The sequence below is a fragment of the Pantherophis guttatus genome, chromosome 4 (assembly GCF_059756535.1).
Source record: "Pantherophis guttatus breed Tessera chromosome 4, ASM5975653v1, whole genome shotgun sequence".
Lineage (NCBI taxonomy): Eukaryota > Metazoa > Chordata > Lepidosauria > Squamata > Colubridae > Pantherophis > Pantherophis guttatus.
Genome location: NC_142066.1, coordinates 133,813,545 through 133,832,794, shown reverse-complemented (window position 1 = coordinate 133,832,794; position 19,250 = coordinate 133,813,545). Strand labels below are relative to the sequence as shown.

Below are 19,250 nucleotides of genomic sequence, written 5' to 3'. Positions count from 1 at the left end.
TCTACCCTAAAACATATTGGTAATATGCCAGTATTTCTAATCATGTATTTGTTAAACACATACTTAATGGCCAGGTTCAAACATGTATATATAGCATGTGGATTCTCAGAGCAGTCTAAATAATAAAGTAAGCAAACCTAATTCTGAAGCAGTTCTTGTTCTTTCCACCGCTGAAAACTTTTAATCAAGTCAGAGTTTACTAATAAGCTAAACTTATTATGTGACTTCATGAGCATTTGGCAAAATTATTGGGAATTGGAATTTGAAATCAAAGACTTTTCTGAGTTCATGACAGCAAACATGAAGGTTTAGTACTGTTGTGAAATCATCCATAAAAACCAATCTACATTGTATTTACTTTACTATTTATATTTCAGATTGGATTGTGGTTGTTACTGCAAAAAAAGGCTAAATTATGACAGGATCTATTTTTAGTGAATCAATAATGTAACATTCCTAGATCAGCCCAATATGCTCAGATATCTCATAAGAAACAAGTATCTCATTCAATGTGTGATTTTGTTGGTTGGTTGGTTGGTTTTTTAGACTGACGGGCAATACATATGGATTGATAAATTCCGCATGAAGTATACTAACTGGGCAGCAAATGAACCAAAACAAAAATTAGGCTGCGTTTATATGGACTTGGATGGGACCTGGAAGACAGACTTATGCAATATAAAGTATTTTCCTCTTTGCAAATATCCCAAAGGTAAGTTAAAGGATAGGTAAAGATTTTTCATAATGGTTTCATATTCAGACTAAAGCAGTTTTCTCCAGCCTTGGCATCTTGTAGGTATATTGGAGTGCCACACATTGGAATAGTAATAGCATTTAGACTTATATGTAAGTTCACAGTACTTTACAGCCCCCTCTAAGTGGTTTACAGACTTAGCACATTGCCCTCAACAATCTGGGTCCTCATTTTACTGACTTCAGAACTTTGACTCAGAATAATTTAGAAACAGTGCCATAGACATCTAGATTACTTTTTGCAGGGAATATATCTCAATTTAAGCTGTGACATTTTGCACAGGTCTCATTTTTAAAGACTACTATAGATTGGTCATAGTAAAATATTGCTGAACTACATGCTGAGCAGTCTTTGTCAGCATGAATAATATTGATGCTTGCTAAGAGTCGTAATTCAGCAATGTGGGGAAAGGGGTGGAGTTCCAAATTTTATTCCTCTGATGTAGGGCTATTCATGCTTTAGCATGCAAAAACTTAAAGAGATCACAGATTGAAGAGGCTATTTGATGTGATGGTTAAAATGCTGCATCTAGAAATCAGGAGACTGAGAGTTCTAGTCCTGCTTTAAGCACAAAAGCCAGATGTGTGACTTTGCACCGATCACTCTCTCTCAGTCCAATTCATCTTACAGAATTGTTGTTGTGGGGAAAATAAGAGGAGTAAGTAGTATTAGATATATTTGTCACTTAGAGCTGCCTGTAAAGTAATAAAGGCAGGATAAAATTCTAATATGTAAAATAAATAAATAAATAAATGCAGCCTGCGTAGCTTGGATGATGTTTAATAATAATAATAGCTTTTATTGTCATTGTACATCATGTATACAATGAAATTGGTTGTATTAGGAGAAGACCTGCCCCTTAAACATCACTTGGATGGGAAGACTTCTTAAGAAGTCTTAAGACTTCTTTAATTAATGGGGCCAAATTTATATATATTTTTTTAACTGTATTTTAATATTTGTATTTGATGTTTTTATTTGGCTGTTCACCGCCCTGAGTCCTCAGGGAGAAGGGCGGTATACAAATTCAAAAATAAAAATAAAATAAAATAATAATAATAGCTTTTATTGTCATTGTACATCATGTATACAATGAAATTGGTTGTATTAGGAGAAGACCTGCCCCTTAAACATCACTTGGATGGGAAGACTTCTGCTTTTTTATGCTAGTTAAGTCAGTTTTTGAACTATAACAATGTTTAAGGAGGGAAGAGACGGGCAAATTTAATCTGCCCTTTAAGTAGCTTGACTTTAAAAGACTACTCAACAGAGTGGAACACAATTATTTTTCACATGCTGCATTCTTTCAATTTTGTGATCTATATTTGGTGTCAATGACTGAATGCCAAAAAAGAGCATATTAGGAATAGATGTACACCCGCCAGTGCATATATTAGGGAGTGTATATTTGTAGAAGTGTGAACATAATGACCACAATGACTTAATTATCTATATTTCTCTGTGTTGGTGTAAAATTAAAAAATAGTTAACAGTAACATAAAAAATGTAAAAAAAGAACAAGATGCTTACTAAAAAAACACTGTAGTTTTGACAAGGTTCCTCATAATAATCTTTCAATAAATACATTAAAATTAAAAATTGTATTGCTTTTTAAAAACAGTGTTCCCACCTACTGTACCACCTCAAGAACCAGGAATCTGCCCGGTTGCAGTGGAGAAATCTTGGATTCCATTCCGTGGTCATTGCTATCACTTTGAAGCCTCGTCAAAGATGAATTGGCCAAAGGCATCATTAGCTTGTTTGCAACTAGGTAAGTGTTCCCACTCACTAATTATAATACCTGACTTTATTTTAAAGCAAGTAGAAGAAATAATTATTGAAGAAATACTAAGATTTGCAATACTAAGAAGAAATACTAAGATATTTTAATAGAAAGGATGCAGATTCCTTAGAACATAGAATAATAGGATTGAAAGGGATCTTAGAGGTCTTCTAGTGCAACTCCCTACTTGAGAAGGAGACCTTATAGAATTCTGGACAAATTGCTGTCCAGTCTCTTCTTGAAGCCCTCCAGTGATGGAGAATCCACAACTTCCAGAGGTAAGTCATTCAATTGATTAATTGTTTTTACTGTCAGAAAATTTCTCCTTAGTTCTAGGTTGGATCTCTACTTAATGATCTTCTACCAATTACTTCTTGTTCTGCCTTCAGATATTTTGGAGAATAGGTTGATCCCGACTTCTCTGTGATTGATCCTCAAGTACTGGTAGAACCAGGAAACTGCCTAGTTGCAATGGAGTTACGTTTACTTGAAGGAGAGAGTGGAGTACAGCTATTGTATCATTCCTAATCCTTCTATTCATTAGATGAACATACCTAGTGCTCTAAATTTTTCATTTTATGGTTTAGCCTCCAGACCTCTTATCATCTTTGTTGTTCTTTTCTATATTCTTTTTAGGATCTCAACATTATTTTTAAAATTGTGTTGAACAGAACTGGATGCAGTATTCCAAATGTGGTCTCACCAGTGCAGTATAAAGTACTACTATCTTTTCATGTGATCTTGAAACTGTCCCTCTATTGATGCAATCTAGGACTACTTTGCTTTTTTGATACCTGCAGCACACTGCTGGCTCATATTTTATAGACTACCATTAAGTGGTAGTCTATAAAAACACAACATCCCTTTCACAATTACCATAGTTGAGCCAGGTGCCACCTATACATGTGCATTTGGTTTTTCTTGCCTATGTGTAGGACCTTTTCTCACTGAATTACATTTTGTTGGATAGAGCCCAGTGTTCAAGTCTGTCAATATTTCTAGATACTCACAAATGTGCTGCTTGATTATCTTGAGGATTTCCCCAGGTATTGATACCAGACTGATTGGTCTGTAGTTTCCTACATTAACTCCTCCCCCTTTTTGTATGCTAAAACCACATCAGCTCTTTTTTTAGTCCTCTGGTAGTTCCTTCATGCTCCAGGAGCTTTGAAAAAAATTGTTTGGTGTTTCTGAGATCATGTCTGACAGCCACTCTTCCAGAACTCTGGAATATAATCTGTCTGATCTTGGTGATTTGAACTTGACTAGAGTGGATAGGATACTATTTTCTTGCCTATTTTGATTTGTATTCCTAATCTATCTTTTATGGTATCCCTCTTGATAGGTTGAACTTTTTTTTTCTTTTTGCATAAGACAAACATAAAGAATGAATTAAACAGTTCTACTTTCTTCCTGCTATCCATCACCTCCTTGCCATCTTCTCCTATTAGTTGACTGATCACTTCCTTGGCTTTTTCCTTGTTTCTTATATTTGAAATATTTATTATTATTATTTTTGACATTTGTTACAAGTCTTAATTCATTCTTAACCTTAGCTTTCCTGATCTCATCTTTGCAGATTTGGCCTATTAGCTCATATTCTGTTTTAGTTACATGTCCCTCTTTCCATTTTTTATATTTGTTCTTTTTTCTCAGTTTGTCAGAGAGTTCTTTATGCAACCATGCTGGTTTCATCTGGGGTCTCTTGTTTTTCTTTTTTGTGATATTGCATTATATTTGGCTTTTATAATCTCATTTTTAAGAATTTCCCAAGCATCTTGACTTGTTTTCCCCTTTAGGATTTCCATCCATAGAATACTTCCCAAACTCTCTCTTGGTTTATTGAAGTCAGCTCTCTTAAAGTGTAAGGTCCTGGTTTGATTTTGTTCTATTACTTGTGCTTGGGTTATGTTGAATTGCAGTATGACACGGTCATTCTCCTCCAAAATTACTACCTCATCCTTTCTATCATTTCATCTCTGTTAACAAGAATTAAGTTCAATACAGCTGACCCTTTAGTTCCCTTCTCTCTCTTTTGAATGTCAAAGCTGTCAGCTAATCTTGTCAGAAAGAGTTTTTTTTCTCAATTGATATCAATTTAGTTAACATCCCTGATTACTACTATTGTGGTCTATTGGCTGCCAGAAGGACTAGCAGCAGAGTCAGACGAGGAGGAGGTTGACATTCATTTGTGACTAACGATTTTTGGTTTTGTCTATCCAGTGTGAATAATCACTGTTCCTTTATTGTTTTAATAAGGTGTTTGCTCGGGGAGTAAGTGGTTTCTCATTGCTTGTGAAGGCTGGGTCACAACAACTACTATGGTTTCCTGCATACCTTAGCTAAGTGACTAGCAAAAATTTCCTATATTTCTTCCGCTTGGTTGTCTATCCTGTGATATACACCTATATAATATCATTTCCTTTTCATTTTGTACTAATCCATATATATTCAAGAAGGCTTTCACCTGGTTTTATGCAGTTCTGTAGAGGTGTAGTGATTTCTTACATATAATGCAACTCCATCTCCTCTTTTGTTAGATTTGTTTCTTTTGAAAATTTATATCCTTCCAGCAGTACATTCCAGTCATAAGTTTCATCCCACCAAGTTTTGGTAATAGCAACTATATGATACCTGACCTCATTTACTAGGACTTCAAGTATGACCTGTTTGTTCCTCATACTTTAAGCATTAATGTATAGTCTTTTATGGCCAACTCTGCATTCGTTTTCTATTTTTCCTACTTTGTATCTGAGTTCCCCTTTCTTCTCATCATTCCCTAGTTCACTGTTTGATTAGTTGTCTTGGGACTTATGCTTGTGATTAGATCCTAAAGATCCTAAAGATTGGTTCCCTGCCTTTCCAGTTTTAGTTTAAAGCTCTTCAGATTTGTTGAGCTGATTGTTTTCCATGCACATTCTTCCCAGTTCTTGTGGTATGCAGCCTGTTCTCTGCCAGAAGCCCTCATGTATGTAATGTAGATCCTGATATAGGAATCCAAAGATCTCTCAACAGCACCATCCTTTAAGCCAGTGGTTTACTTCTAGAATCTTCCATTACCTAGTTGGGTGTTTACCTTCCATTGGAAGTACAGATGAAAATACTACCTGTGCTCCTAACTCTTTGGCTTTCATGCCAAGCTGCTGATAGTCTCTTGATGTTGTTTTCAGGATATTTGTCATATTATTCATCCCTACATGAATAATGCAGGGAAAAAGATTGATGTTAAAGAAATCTGTCAAAAGAGTGAATGGCTTTCTCTTTGCACATGTCCAATTTGTTATGAGATTTGGTCATGTAAGTAGAAACATAAGAATAAATTGCATGCAGTTGGAATGGGGTACTGAAGGAGTGGGGATTGAATACAAATTGAATACATTCAATACATTTGTATTGAATACAAATACAAAATACAATACAAAATACAGTACAGAAGGCCAATACAATAGAAAAATGAAAGAAGAATAATGAGCAGGGTTGAGAGGGAATGAATAAGATTCTAATCTCAAAACTAACACAATGTCTCAGAGAGAATAGTATGATGAGTATAGATGTGTGTTCTTTATTTGAAAATTTAGGTGATTGGCTTGATCAGGGCATCCATACATAAAAAGGTAGGGGAATCAAAGAAAAATCATGTTTTGATGTTAAACAAAATCTTTCTTTTAATTAGCTACTCAACTTGTTATGAGTTAAAAATTATTCAAGTAGTATTTTCACTGAGCGTGTTTGCTGATTTTTTTTTTTTTTTTACAGATGCATCTCTGGTTTCAGTAATGGATACAGCTGAAGCAAACTTTCTAACAGAATTTACAGAAAATCTTGAAAGCAAATCCCAAGCATTTTGGATAGGAATGTTCAAAAATCTAAACGGTATATTTTAATTTAAGTGTTAAGCTCAGTGCTGTTTGTATTGTGAATATTTTATTATAATCACAGTTGAATCTTCTGGCAAGCACCAAAGAAGATTTGATTGCTCCTTACAGTTTTTCTTGTATGTAAAGAAAGAAGAAAACACAGAAAAATGTAGACATTGTCATGACTTCTAATTATAACTCAAAATATAACTCAAAAAATTAAGAAAAAATAAAAAGCATATTTGAGATATTTCACACAGTCATATTCTAATGCTTCTTAAGGTAAAATGCATTATTAATTTATTTAGCTAACTGGCAGATGAGTCAGTGCCAGATTATTCAATGCTGAGGTGTTTTTTTATAGCATTAATCAGTAGGGATATGTGAGTGTGCACGTATGGTTAAGTGTTTTATTGATTCCGCTGGGAATTTGAGTCTACAGCTCAGTTTCAATACATCACAGGGCATTTTGTTATATATCCTGCTATGGAAAAATAATTGCATCAAATATTAAAGGCAAAATGAGTAGATTTATCCATTACGTTCAAGTAAAAGGACATTTGGTTTTGGCTTGGAGGAACAAATTCTATCTGCTCCCTAGAAGCTTTTAGAGTACCCTGAGAGTTCTCCCCCCACCCCAAAGTAATTACGGTAATATAACTTTAATTATATATAAATTAACATTTAAAGAAGGGTGGAGGTAGGGGGTTATTATTTTATTGTTTCTATATTGGGTTTTTATTTTTTGTAAGCTGCTCAGAGTCACTGAATGAGTGGGCACCCATATAAACTTTCTAAATAAATAAATAAAACACGACATGACAACAAATCTATTTCTGTTATAGCCACTTGTTTTGTAATAAGCTCATACAAATGAGAAAAAAAGGTATTATGTCTTTGTAACTAAAGGTCCACCATTGTAGGTGATATCACAAGTATGAAAGAGTCAGAATTTGCAAAGTGATGTTGCCATGGATATTTCAGTGTCTGCTGTCCATTGATGCCTCCAGGGATACTCATAATTCAACCTCTCTCTCTTTTTTTTTTTTGGTCCTGGTCCACTAATGTTTTTGCATGCACCCTTGGCATGTTATACAATACACAAAAGGAGGACTTTGTCTAAAAATTTTTTTTGCCTTAGTGTATAAATCCATCTTTGTGTTTTAATCGTAATCGTAAATTACGATTCATAGCTTTGTACAGTTATGAATTCAACAGTATGACAAATTTAAATAACATGGTTTAAAAATTGGCACATAATTTTGTTCTGCCTTATTATCTAACCCTGAAGGAACAAAAACACCCAGTACCATCCTCATTTTATTAAATTGGCAAAGGAAAAGAATATTTCCAAATTCTACTTCTATATATATATATATGGTCAGGAAAGAGTCTTCCTGCTTTATTTTTACAACCAAATTAAAACAAATTTAAATTTCTAATAACTGCAGCATATAGATATAGATAATGTACATGACTGAAGTTCTTTACTTTTGTTTAAATCTAGAGGTCTTTTAATCAAACCAGGCACTTAATCATAAAATAAGCTAAGTAAGTAAGTAAGTAAGTAAGTAAGTAAGTAAGTAAGTAAGTAAGTAAGTAAGTAAGTAAGTAAGTAAGTAAGAAAGACATTGCCAGAGCTCATTATCTTGGTGTTTTCTAACTCAACATTAGGTGATTGGTTATGGATTGACAATTCTGCTGTGAACTTTGTCAACTGGAACACTGGAGAACCTTCAAGTCAGAATGAGGAACATTGTGTAGAAATGTTTGCTTCAAATGGGATTTGGAATAATATTTATTGCAATTCATATCTGGGATATATTTGCAAAAAACCAAAAAGTAAGTAATGCATTATATATTTTTATTATTCTATTTAATCATTTTATTTTCCTAGCTTTTCTCCATTTTGCCTTTTTGTTCACAACATAATTGAAAATGAGAAGGAGAAAGGGAGCAAATGGGATATAAATATACACCAGCAACTTTAAGATGATCGTCATGTTTATCTTGAACTTGAATAAAATCAGTCTAGAAAAGAATTTCCAGTTAATTCACCTAGCCTGACCACCAAATTGTCTTCCTGCATTTAATCTGACCTGTACTGGCAATAATAGATATCCATAGGAAGAAAGAAAGAAAAATCAACACCTCTGAAATTTTGTAAAGGATTTTTTTAACAGTAACAGAGTTGGAAGGGATCTTGGAGATCATCTAGTCCAACCCCCTGCTCATGCAGGAAACCTGTACTAGGGATTCAAATCGCTGAACTGCCGACCTTTCTGATCAACCAGCTCAGTGTCTTAGCCACTGAGCCACCTAGTCAGGATGAATCATAAGTCTCCTCAGAGGATTCAAGCAAGAAGATTTATGAGGAGTTCATAATTTTTCACCTTACACCCTACACAATGTTTTGAATCCAAATTATAGCATCCAAACTGATAGCCATCCAGCCTTTGCTTGAATATATGAAGTGGGAAAGTGAAAGTGAAGGAGAAATCTGTTGATAATTGGACCTTATACTGAATTGTCTTGCTATTAGGATGCCTTTTCTAATATTCAACCAGAATCTGCTTTCCTATAATTTAATGCCACTGTTTCTTGCCTAGCACCTGGGTGTGATTAAGGTCAGATTTTGGACTTCTTCGTAAGACTGTTTCAGATACTTGAAAACTCCTTTCCTATCTCTCCTCAGCTCTTATTTCTTTTTCTCAAAGCTAAGCATTAGCAGCATATCCCAGTATTAACAGAATAGCCTGACTGGTGCAGAATGTAGTGGGAATTTTACTTCCTGTGAACTAGGGGTGAAATGTTCCTGGTTCTGACTGGATCGCTTGATCCGGTACCGATGGCAGTGGGTGGTTTGGAGAACTGGTAGCAAACATCTCTGACCCCCCCCCCCCATGCCTAGCTAAGCCACACAATCATCAGAGGCTTTTTCTTTTTCTTTTTAAAAGTATTTTTTCTACAACCTCTTCGGCTGAAAAAATGCTTTTAAAAGTAAAAAAAAAAGCCTCTGATGATTGCGCGGCTCAGCTGGGCATGGCGGGGGGGGGGAGAGATGTTTGCTACCGGTTCTCCAAACCACCCTCTGCCATTGGTAAAACTTGAAACTGCATTTTTTTTTGACTATTATATTACCTTGCTATTTATACAAAACTCAATTTGTGTTAAATGATAATTCCAATGATAATTTATGAAGGAATTGAATTTGTTCTGCCTATAGCACTGAAATGTAAAGGACTCTGAACATAACATAATTCATAATATTTCTCTTCTTTTAAAGTTGTTGAAACAGTACCTACTGAGAAGGTGTTAGAAAACAAAGGTAAGAATTTATGCACAGTAAATAAATTTTAAAACTCAGATGAGAACCATATCTTTGTTACCCACCTACCTGCCTATCTGCCTCTCTCTCTTTCCCATCTCTCACGTATCTTAAAATAATTAATTTTACATTATTATATTTTCAAATCAGTTTCTCAACTAGCTGATAAAATTTAAATAATAAGATGTGAAACTGTTTTTGTTGCTTTTCCAAGAATACAGTGCCAAAGAAATGAAACTTTCAGTTTCCTACAACCTGATGTATTTAGAAGTATTAAAACAAAATATGTATCATTCCCAATTCACATGAGTTTTGATCTAATACAATCGGAGTGCGCCAGTTAGAATTCTGTTCATGCTGCTATCTTCTGGAGTCAGAACATTATCCAGCAAATAACGTTTTTCAGGAAAAATTCCAGCAATTCTTAATTCTGATTTAAATTCTTTGTGCAGGGGAAATAACAAATCAGGGAACAACTTGCAATACCATCCATAACGAATTTTCCTAATCCTTATTTGTAATGCAAGTTCTCCTCGAGGATAAACCCCATGGCATTCAGTGCAGGAGCTGCAGATAATTGGAGGGAAAGAAACAGAAATAAATAATGTCAGTGTCCAGGAACAAAACATTTATCCTTTGGGAGAGGAGGAAAGAAAGAATTAAATGTCACTTAAGCACAGAAGCTGGTAAACAGGACCCAATGAGATTCAGCTTCAGCTTCAGCTTTACAGGGTGGGTGGGTGGGTGGGGGGAGAGAAAAGCTTTTTCTAGTTTCAGGTAAAGTTGAGTTAAGGAGGAAACTTGGATCAAAGTGGGGGTCAGATAGATCTGGGGTCAGCTTCATATTGGCCCAATATGGTAATGTTTTAATATTGAAGTTACAGTATTGGACAAACAGTATTGTCAAATACCACATGACTTCAAAGATCACTGGATTCTTGTTTAGCTACCTCACAATGTTATTGAAAAAAATAAATGAGGGGGAATGGTACTCAGTGCTCTTTGAAGGACAAGATCCAACTATGCTAAGAAGAATTTCCCTGAATGTTGTGTTGATTACCCTGCATTTATTTACAGATTCAAGAAAGACAGATGTCATTCCTTCACCAACCCACAACAAAGCCATCATTGTGGTGGTACTAATGATGCTCATTGTTTCCGGAGCTGCTCTTACAGGTTTCTATTTCTACAAAAAAAGAAATCAACATGGCTTGTTAGAGGAGAATTTTGAGAATTCTTTTTATTTTACTGGTGGAGCTGCTCCAGCAACTAGCGATGGAATAGATCTGGTCATGAACATGGAGAAAAATGAACAGGCAACCAATTAGTCTGGCAACAATCTAAACTGTGTCCTGTTTAAGCACACTACCACATTCTAATGTCAAACTGACAAAATAATTACAATGAGTCTATCTGTTTCAGCATTTTTGCTACATATTAAAAGCAACAATCATCTCATTGCAGACTCTAAATAATGCAGCTACTTTGCATTCAAAGTAAACAATACTACCGATAGCTAAGTTGTTGGATAACAAGAGACAACTGGCAACATTTAAGTGAAGATTATTCTCAAATTCATACTGCAGTCTGAGGGAAACATGGCAACCGCTAAATTTGATGGTATTTCTGGCACCAGAAAAAAAAATAGGAGGGAGAGGAAAGAACAACAGAACTACATTACTGAGTCAGTAAGCTATATTCTAATGCTGAATTCCTGAAACAAAAATAATGGAATAATTTACATTAACTTGAAGGGCATAATAAATAAGAGATATGAAAAAGTGTCTTGTTTGGAGAAGTATTGTAGTTGCTTCCTTCTATTTACATCACTAAATTTGCCTCTGTCTAAATTATTCACAGGATAACATCATTTGATTACTGGATAGCAAGATTTAAATTTAACAAATTAATACATAATAAATTTTGATATATTGCCTATTGGTAAGGTAGATCTAAGATTTTACTGAAATATTTAATTGCTTTATTGAATGTGCTGTACTTCTTAAATCAGTAGCAAATTTGCAAATGCAAACGTATCGTAACATTTATTTCTGTAATATCATCATATGCTCAAATGGTTATTCAACAAGAAGCCTGAAAATTTCATACCAAAGTATTGGCATTATATTAGTATTACAGGAAGAATTTCAGATTAGATTCATATAGTCAAATGGTAGAGTTGGAAAGGATTCCAAGGAACATCTAAGGTTCCTGAGGATCATCTAATCTAAGCCTTTATCGTATGCAGGAAAACCAATTAGATCACTCTGAAGAGGTTAAAATATTTTATTAAAAACCTCTAGAGATGGAAAACCCACAACAACCTTGGTATATGGAATGTTTAACTTTCCATCGGACCATCACAAAGTTTTTATTTCCATGCACATTATTTTTGGTTCTAGTTTTGGGACAGTGCAAAATTGTTTGTGATTATCTTCTCTGTATGCTGGTCAGTTACTACAATAAAATTAATTATATAACATTTTCTCTTTGATATACTTTCATGTACAGTATTTGAACACTGTTTCCCTTCCACCGTCTTTTTTCCAGACAAGAGATTTCAATTCTTACACGTGTCTTGGTATGACTTGTCTCCCTTGTTTGAACCTGTGAAGATAAGCTAAACTTTGGGAAAGCAATCATTTTCGGTGTCACTACATGACTTGGCATATTCCATGGATTGTAATTTTAATCATTTTTAAAATGGCCTCAAATCTTTCAAATATCCTTGTACCAAATAGCTGAGAGATTTAGGTCATTAAAAAGTGTTTTTCATTTGGGGGTTTATGCAGATGCCATCTGAGATATGTTGTGTTGTTGACTGCCTCTTTAGCTTTATTCCATTATATTTCCATCTAAACATTGCCAGAGGAAAAATGGGGAAACATACAAGTTACGTCCCTCATCTTGAACAAATCTTTGGAAACAAAAGTAGATATGATAAGTAGATAGATAAGCAACAAATGTCCATAGCCTTATCTTAAGGCTCTCATCGTTACTTTCCAATCCTCTGTTCAGAATTTTGGGAAATATGATCTGCTGCTTCCCATGTGTGCTACATGAGGACTATGCGGAGAAAGAAAAAGTATCAAAAAGAAAGGGGCGAGGGGAATTTAACTCTCTCATTATGGCATGTGATTTTAATCAAGTAATTATTTCCATGAATTATACATCCACTTTATATAATTTTAAAATTCATATGGTGCAATAAATGTCTATTTCAATAAATCTGAACTTTTCCTTCCACATTTGGATCAAAAGTGTATTTGAAACTGTTCATTGATGCTTAGAATAATTCAGAAGATATTTTTGGTGCTCTTTATATCACATCTATATGTACTGTTTTCAAGCTGTAAGTGTTGTTCAGTGTAAAATACCACAGAGTTTAATGGATTCACCTTCTCAAATATGAATGAACAAAAATATTACTTAGATCATCTTTGCATTTCCTTACAATAAACAGCAACAGATATGTATACTTCAAGTTGAATGCTGATTTTGTGAATTGAAAAATAGTTTACAATAAAATTCACCTCCAAATTAGAAAACTTCCAAATTCTAATCTCAGCATGCATATTATAATGTGATTATTGTTACTAAATATGACCTATTTTACATTTTAAATAATCTATTTACAAACTTCCAATCGATTGGAAGAGTCATTTGATGGAGGGAATCCATGGGATGGCTAACGAAGTTTTTATTTTCTACACCCTGCCTTGATAACTATCAAACTTTTGATCCCAACCAACATTAATGGGTTAACTTACTCTATTAAGTTTTTTTTTTTTTTTAAATGGAACACGGGACATTTTTCAATGCACTAGCCTAGAGTATTATTGTTTTTACAAAACTCTCTCTGGGTTTATATCAGCATTCTCAGAATTCAGGTTTGAGTATTAATGAAGTATTCAAGGTATTGCAGGAAAGTACAGGTGGGAAGGGAAGACTCTAGTACTTGCTTTGAACCTCTTTCCACTCTTCTCCCTGCACATATGATAATTCAGAAATTGAATTTATATAGCTGGACTTCTCAATAAAAGTTGTATTATTGCAGAGAAGACCTATGTAGGTAGTTTTCACAACAATGGTGAAATCCAAATATTTTTACTACCGATTCTGTGGGCATGGGTTGGTGGGCGTGGTGTGGCTTGGTGGGCGTGGCAGGGGAAGGATATTGCAAAATCTCCATTCCCATCCCTCTCCAGGGAAAGGATACTGCAAAATCCCCATTCCCACCCCACTCTGGGGCCAGCCAGAGGTGGTATTTGCTGGTTCTCAAAATTTCTACTCAATTACTCAAAATTTTCACTACCGGTTCTCTGAACTGCTCAAAATTTCCGCTACTGGTTCTCCAGAACCTGTCAGAACCTGATGAATTTCATCCCTGCTTCACAACTACAACTGAGTCCAAAATTACAATTGTTAAGCGAGACAGTTAAGTATGTTTTGCCCCATTTGACACAGTTTTTAAGTGTATCATTGCAGTTGTTAAGTGAATAATTTGACTATTAAGCAAATCTGGCTTCCCCATTGACTTTGCTTATCAAAAGCTGGTTGGGAAAGTTAAAGATGCTGATCACATGACCCCAGACAGTTCAACCATCATAAATACATGCCAGTTGCGAAGTGTTGGAATTTTAACCACATGATCATGGGATGCTGCAATGGTTGTAAGTGTAAGTCACTTTTTAAGTGTTTGTTGTCAACAGTCACTAAATGATTGATAGTAAGTTGAGGACTACCTGTATCTATGTTATCTATAATGTGGTCACCTTAGATTACACAGATGAATTTGGAAAGAGGAAGTCCAGATTCTGTCTCCCAATGATCTTCCACTTGCATGATCAGTCTTATTGTCAGAATCCCAATGCTTGTGAAGTGATATTACGCAATGTCAAATATATGAATGAAAACTTACGGAAGAATGTTCTGCTCTTCCTCCTCCTTCACCAGCAATTTATTTTTGTCAAAAGAAAATAGTTCCTTATCTATAGTAAAATCCATGATGATCACTTTCCACAGTCCATAACCTTTACAATCGTGTTCCTTCCTACTCACTTCTGAATTCTGAGAATGATTGCTGAGGTTTGTAAGCTAGACCTAGTGGGAAAGTACCTACAATCTAATTCTCTTTAAAGAGGGGCACTTATATTTAACCATTTCTGATTATTGCCATAGGAAATTTCATCATAGAGCAATGCTGTTCTGATTGCAAAATGTTTATATTTAAAATATTTATGAATCACAGTTTTTTAATTTCTGGAGTACAGTACTTCTTGATAATTTATTTAAAAGCAATTCTAATTTATTTTGATTCTTCATATAAATCTAACTTGAGGAATTCTTCAATGCCATCTGGGGAATTCTGGGACTGAAAAACCACACATCTTAAAGTTGCTGAGGTTGAAAAATTTGCCTTTGGTTTTCTGCATTAGAGCATTTGGCGGTCAAGTACCTTCTGAAAAAATTCAGATGGATTCAAATAAAATACAATCCATTTTGTCTCGAGAGTACTTCACAGCATTCTGAAAGATAAATGGTTTTTCTTAGACTGTCAATCTTTATTTTAAGTTGATTCCTAACTTGGCAGCATTGATCGTACCACTGATTTATGTCACTAATTTTTAAGTTTTCATTTTTCAACACATCTTGCATCATTTTGATCCAGCCTATCCCTTTATGGGGCTTATTTTGACTGAGTGCTTGGTTTTTTTCAACCCCTTTCCATAGTTTTCAAGTAACTTCCTGTCCTACACATTCCCTTTGGCAACTGCTATGAGTCAGTAAAACTTATATTTTTAATAAGGAGCTTTTGACAATTCAATAAGCTTTTCAGATTTACCACCTACATAATATGTACCCTACTGCCAAAGTTTATATACAGAACTCAAAAACTTCAGATTTCTTAGAAGCCTACCAAGATCAGGACAGATAGGCACAATTCAGACTCTTTAATCTATTACAAGTTCTCCTTGATTTACAACCATGTATTCAAAGTTGCAATGGCACTGTCAGCATTCTGATGCTGCCATAAAAAGTCGAGGCATCTGACAAGCACTGAAAAACATGATTTACAACTGGTTCCCACATGATTCCAGCATCCTCACTATCACATGATCAAAACTCAGATGCTTGGCAACTAGGATATATTTATGACAGTTGCATTATCTTAGGATCATGTGATGCCATTTGCAACTTTCCTATCTAGTTTCCAACAGGCAAAATCAAAGGAGGAAGCCAGATGCACTTAACAACAGTGTGAATTACTTAATGTTCATAGCAAAAAAGTTTGTAAAATAGGGAGCAACTCACCAACTGCCTCACTTAAACTGATAGAAGTTTCAGTCCCAAATGTAGTCATGCACTGAGGACTACATGTTCATTTCAAGCATATCAAACAAACTAACATTTTATCACAAAATGCAAAGTATTTCTAGTTTACAACTTTCTCTACAATCTTCATTTTGTCAAAAAACTATTGAACCCTTTCTTTAGTTCTTTGCCAGACTTGGGAGTCTCCTGTAACTGAGGGTATGCATTCTGGTCTTAGAACATAGAATAATAGAGTTGGAAGGGACCTTGGAGGTCTTCTAGTCGAACCCCCTGTTCTAGGAGATCCTACAATAATTCAGACAAATGGCTGACCAGTCTCTTTTTGAAAACCTCCAGTGATGGAGCACTCACAAGTTCTGAAAGCAAGCTATTCCATTGGTTGATTACTTTTCTCCTTAATTCTAGGTTGCTTCTCCTTAATTTTCTCCTTAATTCTAGGTTGCTTCTCTCCTTGGTTAGTTTCTATCTATTCTTTCTTGCCTTGCCTTTTGGTGCTTTGGAAAATAGTTTGATCCCCTCATTTTGTAGGATTAAGATTAAGATCATTTTATTTTTATACCGCCCCTCTCCCGAAGGACTCGGGGCAGTGCACAGCCAAGTAAAAACACAATACAAACATCATAATTAAATTTAAAAATTATTAAAATTCTTACATTTGCGGCCGAAATTCATTAAAAACCCAAAAATTTAAAACTCCAAATTTAAAACTCCATTACACAGATAGCCCTGCCTGTCGGAAGAGCAGGGTCTTGAGGGCACAGCGAAAAACTCAGAGGTCAGAGATGGTGCGTATTTCTGGGGGCAGTTCGTTCCAAAGGGCAGGGGCTCCCACAGAGAAGGCTCTGCACCTGGGTATCGCCAGCTGACATAATTTGGCCGACGGCACCCTGAGGAGTCCCTCTCTGTGGGAGCAAACTGGTCGGTGGGAGGCTATAGGTGGCAGAAGGTGGTCTCGTAGGTAGCCAGGTCCTGAGCTAGGACCTGAGTAGAAGCCCCTCATTTACTGGAACACTGCTATCATATCTCTCCTAGTCCTTCTTTGCATGATTAGACTAGACATAACCAATTCCTGTAACTGTTCTTTGTATGTTTTAGCCTCCAGATCCTGATCATTCTTGTTGCTCTTCTCTCCACTCTTTCCAGAGTCTCAACATCTTGTTTATATTGTGGTGACCAGAACAGGATGCAGTATTCCAAGTTTAGTAGTACTAAGGCTTTGTAAAGTGGTGCTAGAACTTCACGTGATCTTGATTGTATCCCTCTATTATTGCAGCCTAGGATTGCTTTGGCTTTTTTGGCTGCTGCCGCACACTTGATTCATATTTAAATGATTGTCCACTAGAACTCCAAGATCCCTCTCACAGTTACTGGCATTAAGCCAGTAGTCTATACCTATAAAATTGGTTTTTCTCACCTATGTGTAAAACCTTATTTTTATCTACGTGGAATTTAATTTTGTTAGATAGGACCCAGTGTTCAAGTTTGTCTTTTTGGATCTTGAGTTATCTTCTGGGGTGTTGGCTATTCCTGCCAATTTAGTGGCAAATTTGATGAGTACCTTTCTATTCTTTTATGAAGTTATTGAAAAGTACTTGGCCTAAAACAGAACCTTGGGGTACTCCACTGCTTACTTCCCACCATGTGGATGTAGTTCTGTTAAGGATTATATGTTGAATATGACTTGTCAGCAAATTACAAATCCATCTGGTGGTGGTGCTGTGTATCTCACATTTTGTAGCTTGCCAAGAAGTAGGGTGTGATTCACTCTATCAAATGCTTTACTGAAATCTAAATATATTATGTCCACAGCATTTTTCTGATCCACTAATTTAGTCACTTTGTCAAATAATTAAATAAGAATTGTTTGGCATGATCTGTTTTTGATGAATCCCTGTTGGTTTACTGCTTATAATTTTGTTTGTTTCTAGGTGTTTACAGATTTGTTGCCTGATTATCTTTTCCAAGATCTTCTCAGGTATTGATTTTAGATTGATTGGTCTGTAATTTCCTGGATTTGTTTTTCTTCCTTTTTTGAAAATGGGAATCACATCAGCTCTTTTCCAGTCTTCAGGTAATTCCCTGGTGTTCCAAGAACTTTGAAAGATATGTTTCAATGGTTCTAAAGTCACACATGCCAGTTCCTTCAGAACTCTGGGATGTAGTCTGTCAGGACCCAATGATTTGAATCCATCTATTTTCTTATCTTATTTTTGCATATTTTAATTTGAATTCTTAACCTGTCATTTAGAGTTTTGTTTTTGTTACTGTGTTTCCCTGAAAATATGGCCTACTCAGAAAGTAAGTCTTAGCTTGATTTTTACACATGCACCCAATATAATCCCTACCCCAAAATAATGCCTAATTAAGGCCCTGCCTATTCCAGATTGCACAGGTAAAAATTAAGCTAGGATGAGGGTGGGGAGTGGAGATGCCCTACTACTTACCTTCGGATAGTTGTAGCCTCGGCCCAATTCTTTTGCTGCAGTTGCCAAGGCTTTCCTGAAGGCCTTTGTAGCCAATAACAGAGCTCCAGATTGATCTGGAGCTCTGTTATCGGCTACAGAGGCCTTCAGGAAAGCCTTGCTGGCCTTGCTGGATGAAAAAGTTCTTGAAGGCCTCTGATAGTGAAAAAGAGGCTGGGGTCGACACATGCAAATGAGGTGAGTCAGTGGACAACACCTCTCCCCGAAAATAACACCTGGTGCCTTTTTTGATGGGAAAAAAAATAAGATAGGGACTTATTTATGGGGAAACACGGTTAAGTTGAGTTGTGTTTTCTTTTTCCATGAAGACAGATGTGAATTAAGTTGTGCTTTTTCTCTATTTACCTATTACTTCTTTTGCATTTTCTTCTATTAGTACACTGATTGTTTCTTTGATTTTTTCTTGTTTATGTTTTGAAAGAAACTTTTTTGAATTGTTTTTGACATTTGTTGCAAAGTCTTATTTTGTTCAAAGCATTAGTTTTTATAACTTCAACTTTTCAGATTTGAACTATTTGTTGGTATTCTGCCTTAATTATATGTCCCTCTTTCCATTTTTTGTACTTACCCTTTTTTTCCCCCTCAGTTGGTCTGAAAGTTCTTTGTGCAACCATGCTATTTTTTTCTTGGTTTTCTTGGTTTTCTTTTTTAGTAGTATTGAACTGGAATGGGCTTTGTGGCTGACCCCGATATGCTTCCTACATCTCCT

The 19,250-nt window shown here is 35.4% G+C and overlaps 1 protein-coding gene across 1 annotated transcript in view; it reads left to right on the top strand.

Moving 5' to 3' along the window:
* The window catches only part of MRC1 (mannose receptor C-type 1), a 61,201-nt gene extending 48,233 nt beyond the window's left edge, over positions 1 to 12,968 (top strand). Inside the window, exons 25-30 of the mRNA XM_034401809.2 lie at positions 547 to 712; positions 2,376 to 2,525; positions 6,294 to 6,410; positions 8,069 to 8,236; positions 9,681 to 9,722; positions 10,800 to 12,968. Of these exons, the coding sequence (XP_034257700.1) occupies positions 547 to 712; positions 2,376 to 2,525; positions 6,294 to 6,410; positions 8,069 to 8,236; positions 9,681 to 9,722; positions 10,800 to 11,050 (894 nt within the window). The 3' untranslated portion in view covers positions 11,051 to 12,968. The remainder of the gene's footprint in view (positions 1 to 546; positions 713 to 2,375; positions 2,526 to 6,293; positions 6,411 to 8,068; positions 8,237 to 9,680; positions 9,723 to 10,799) is intronic.
* Positions 12,969 to 19,250: the final 6,282 nt, after the last annotated feature.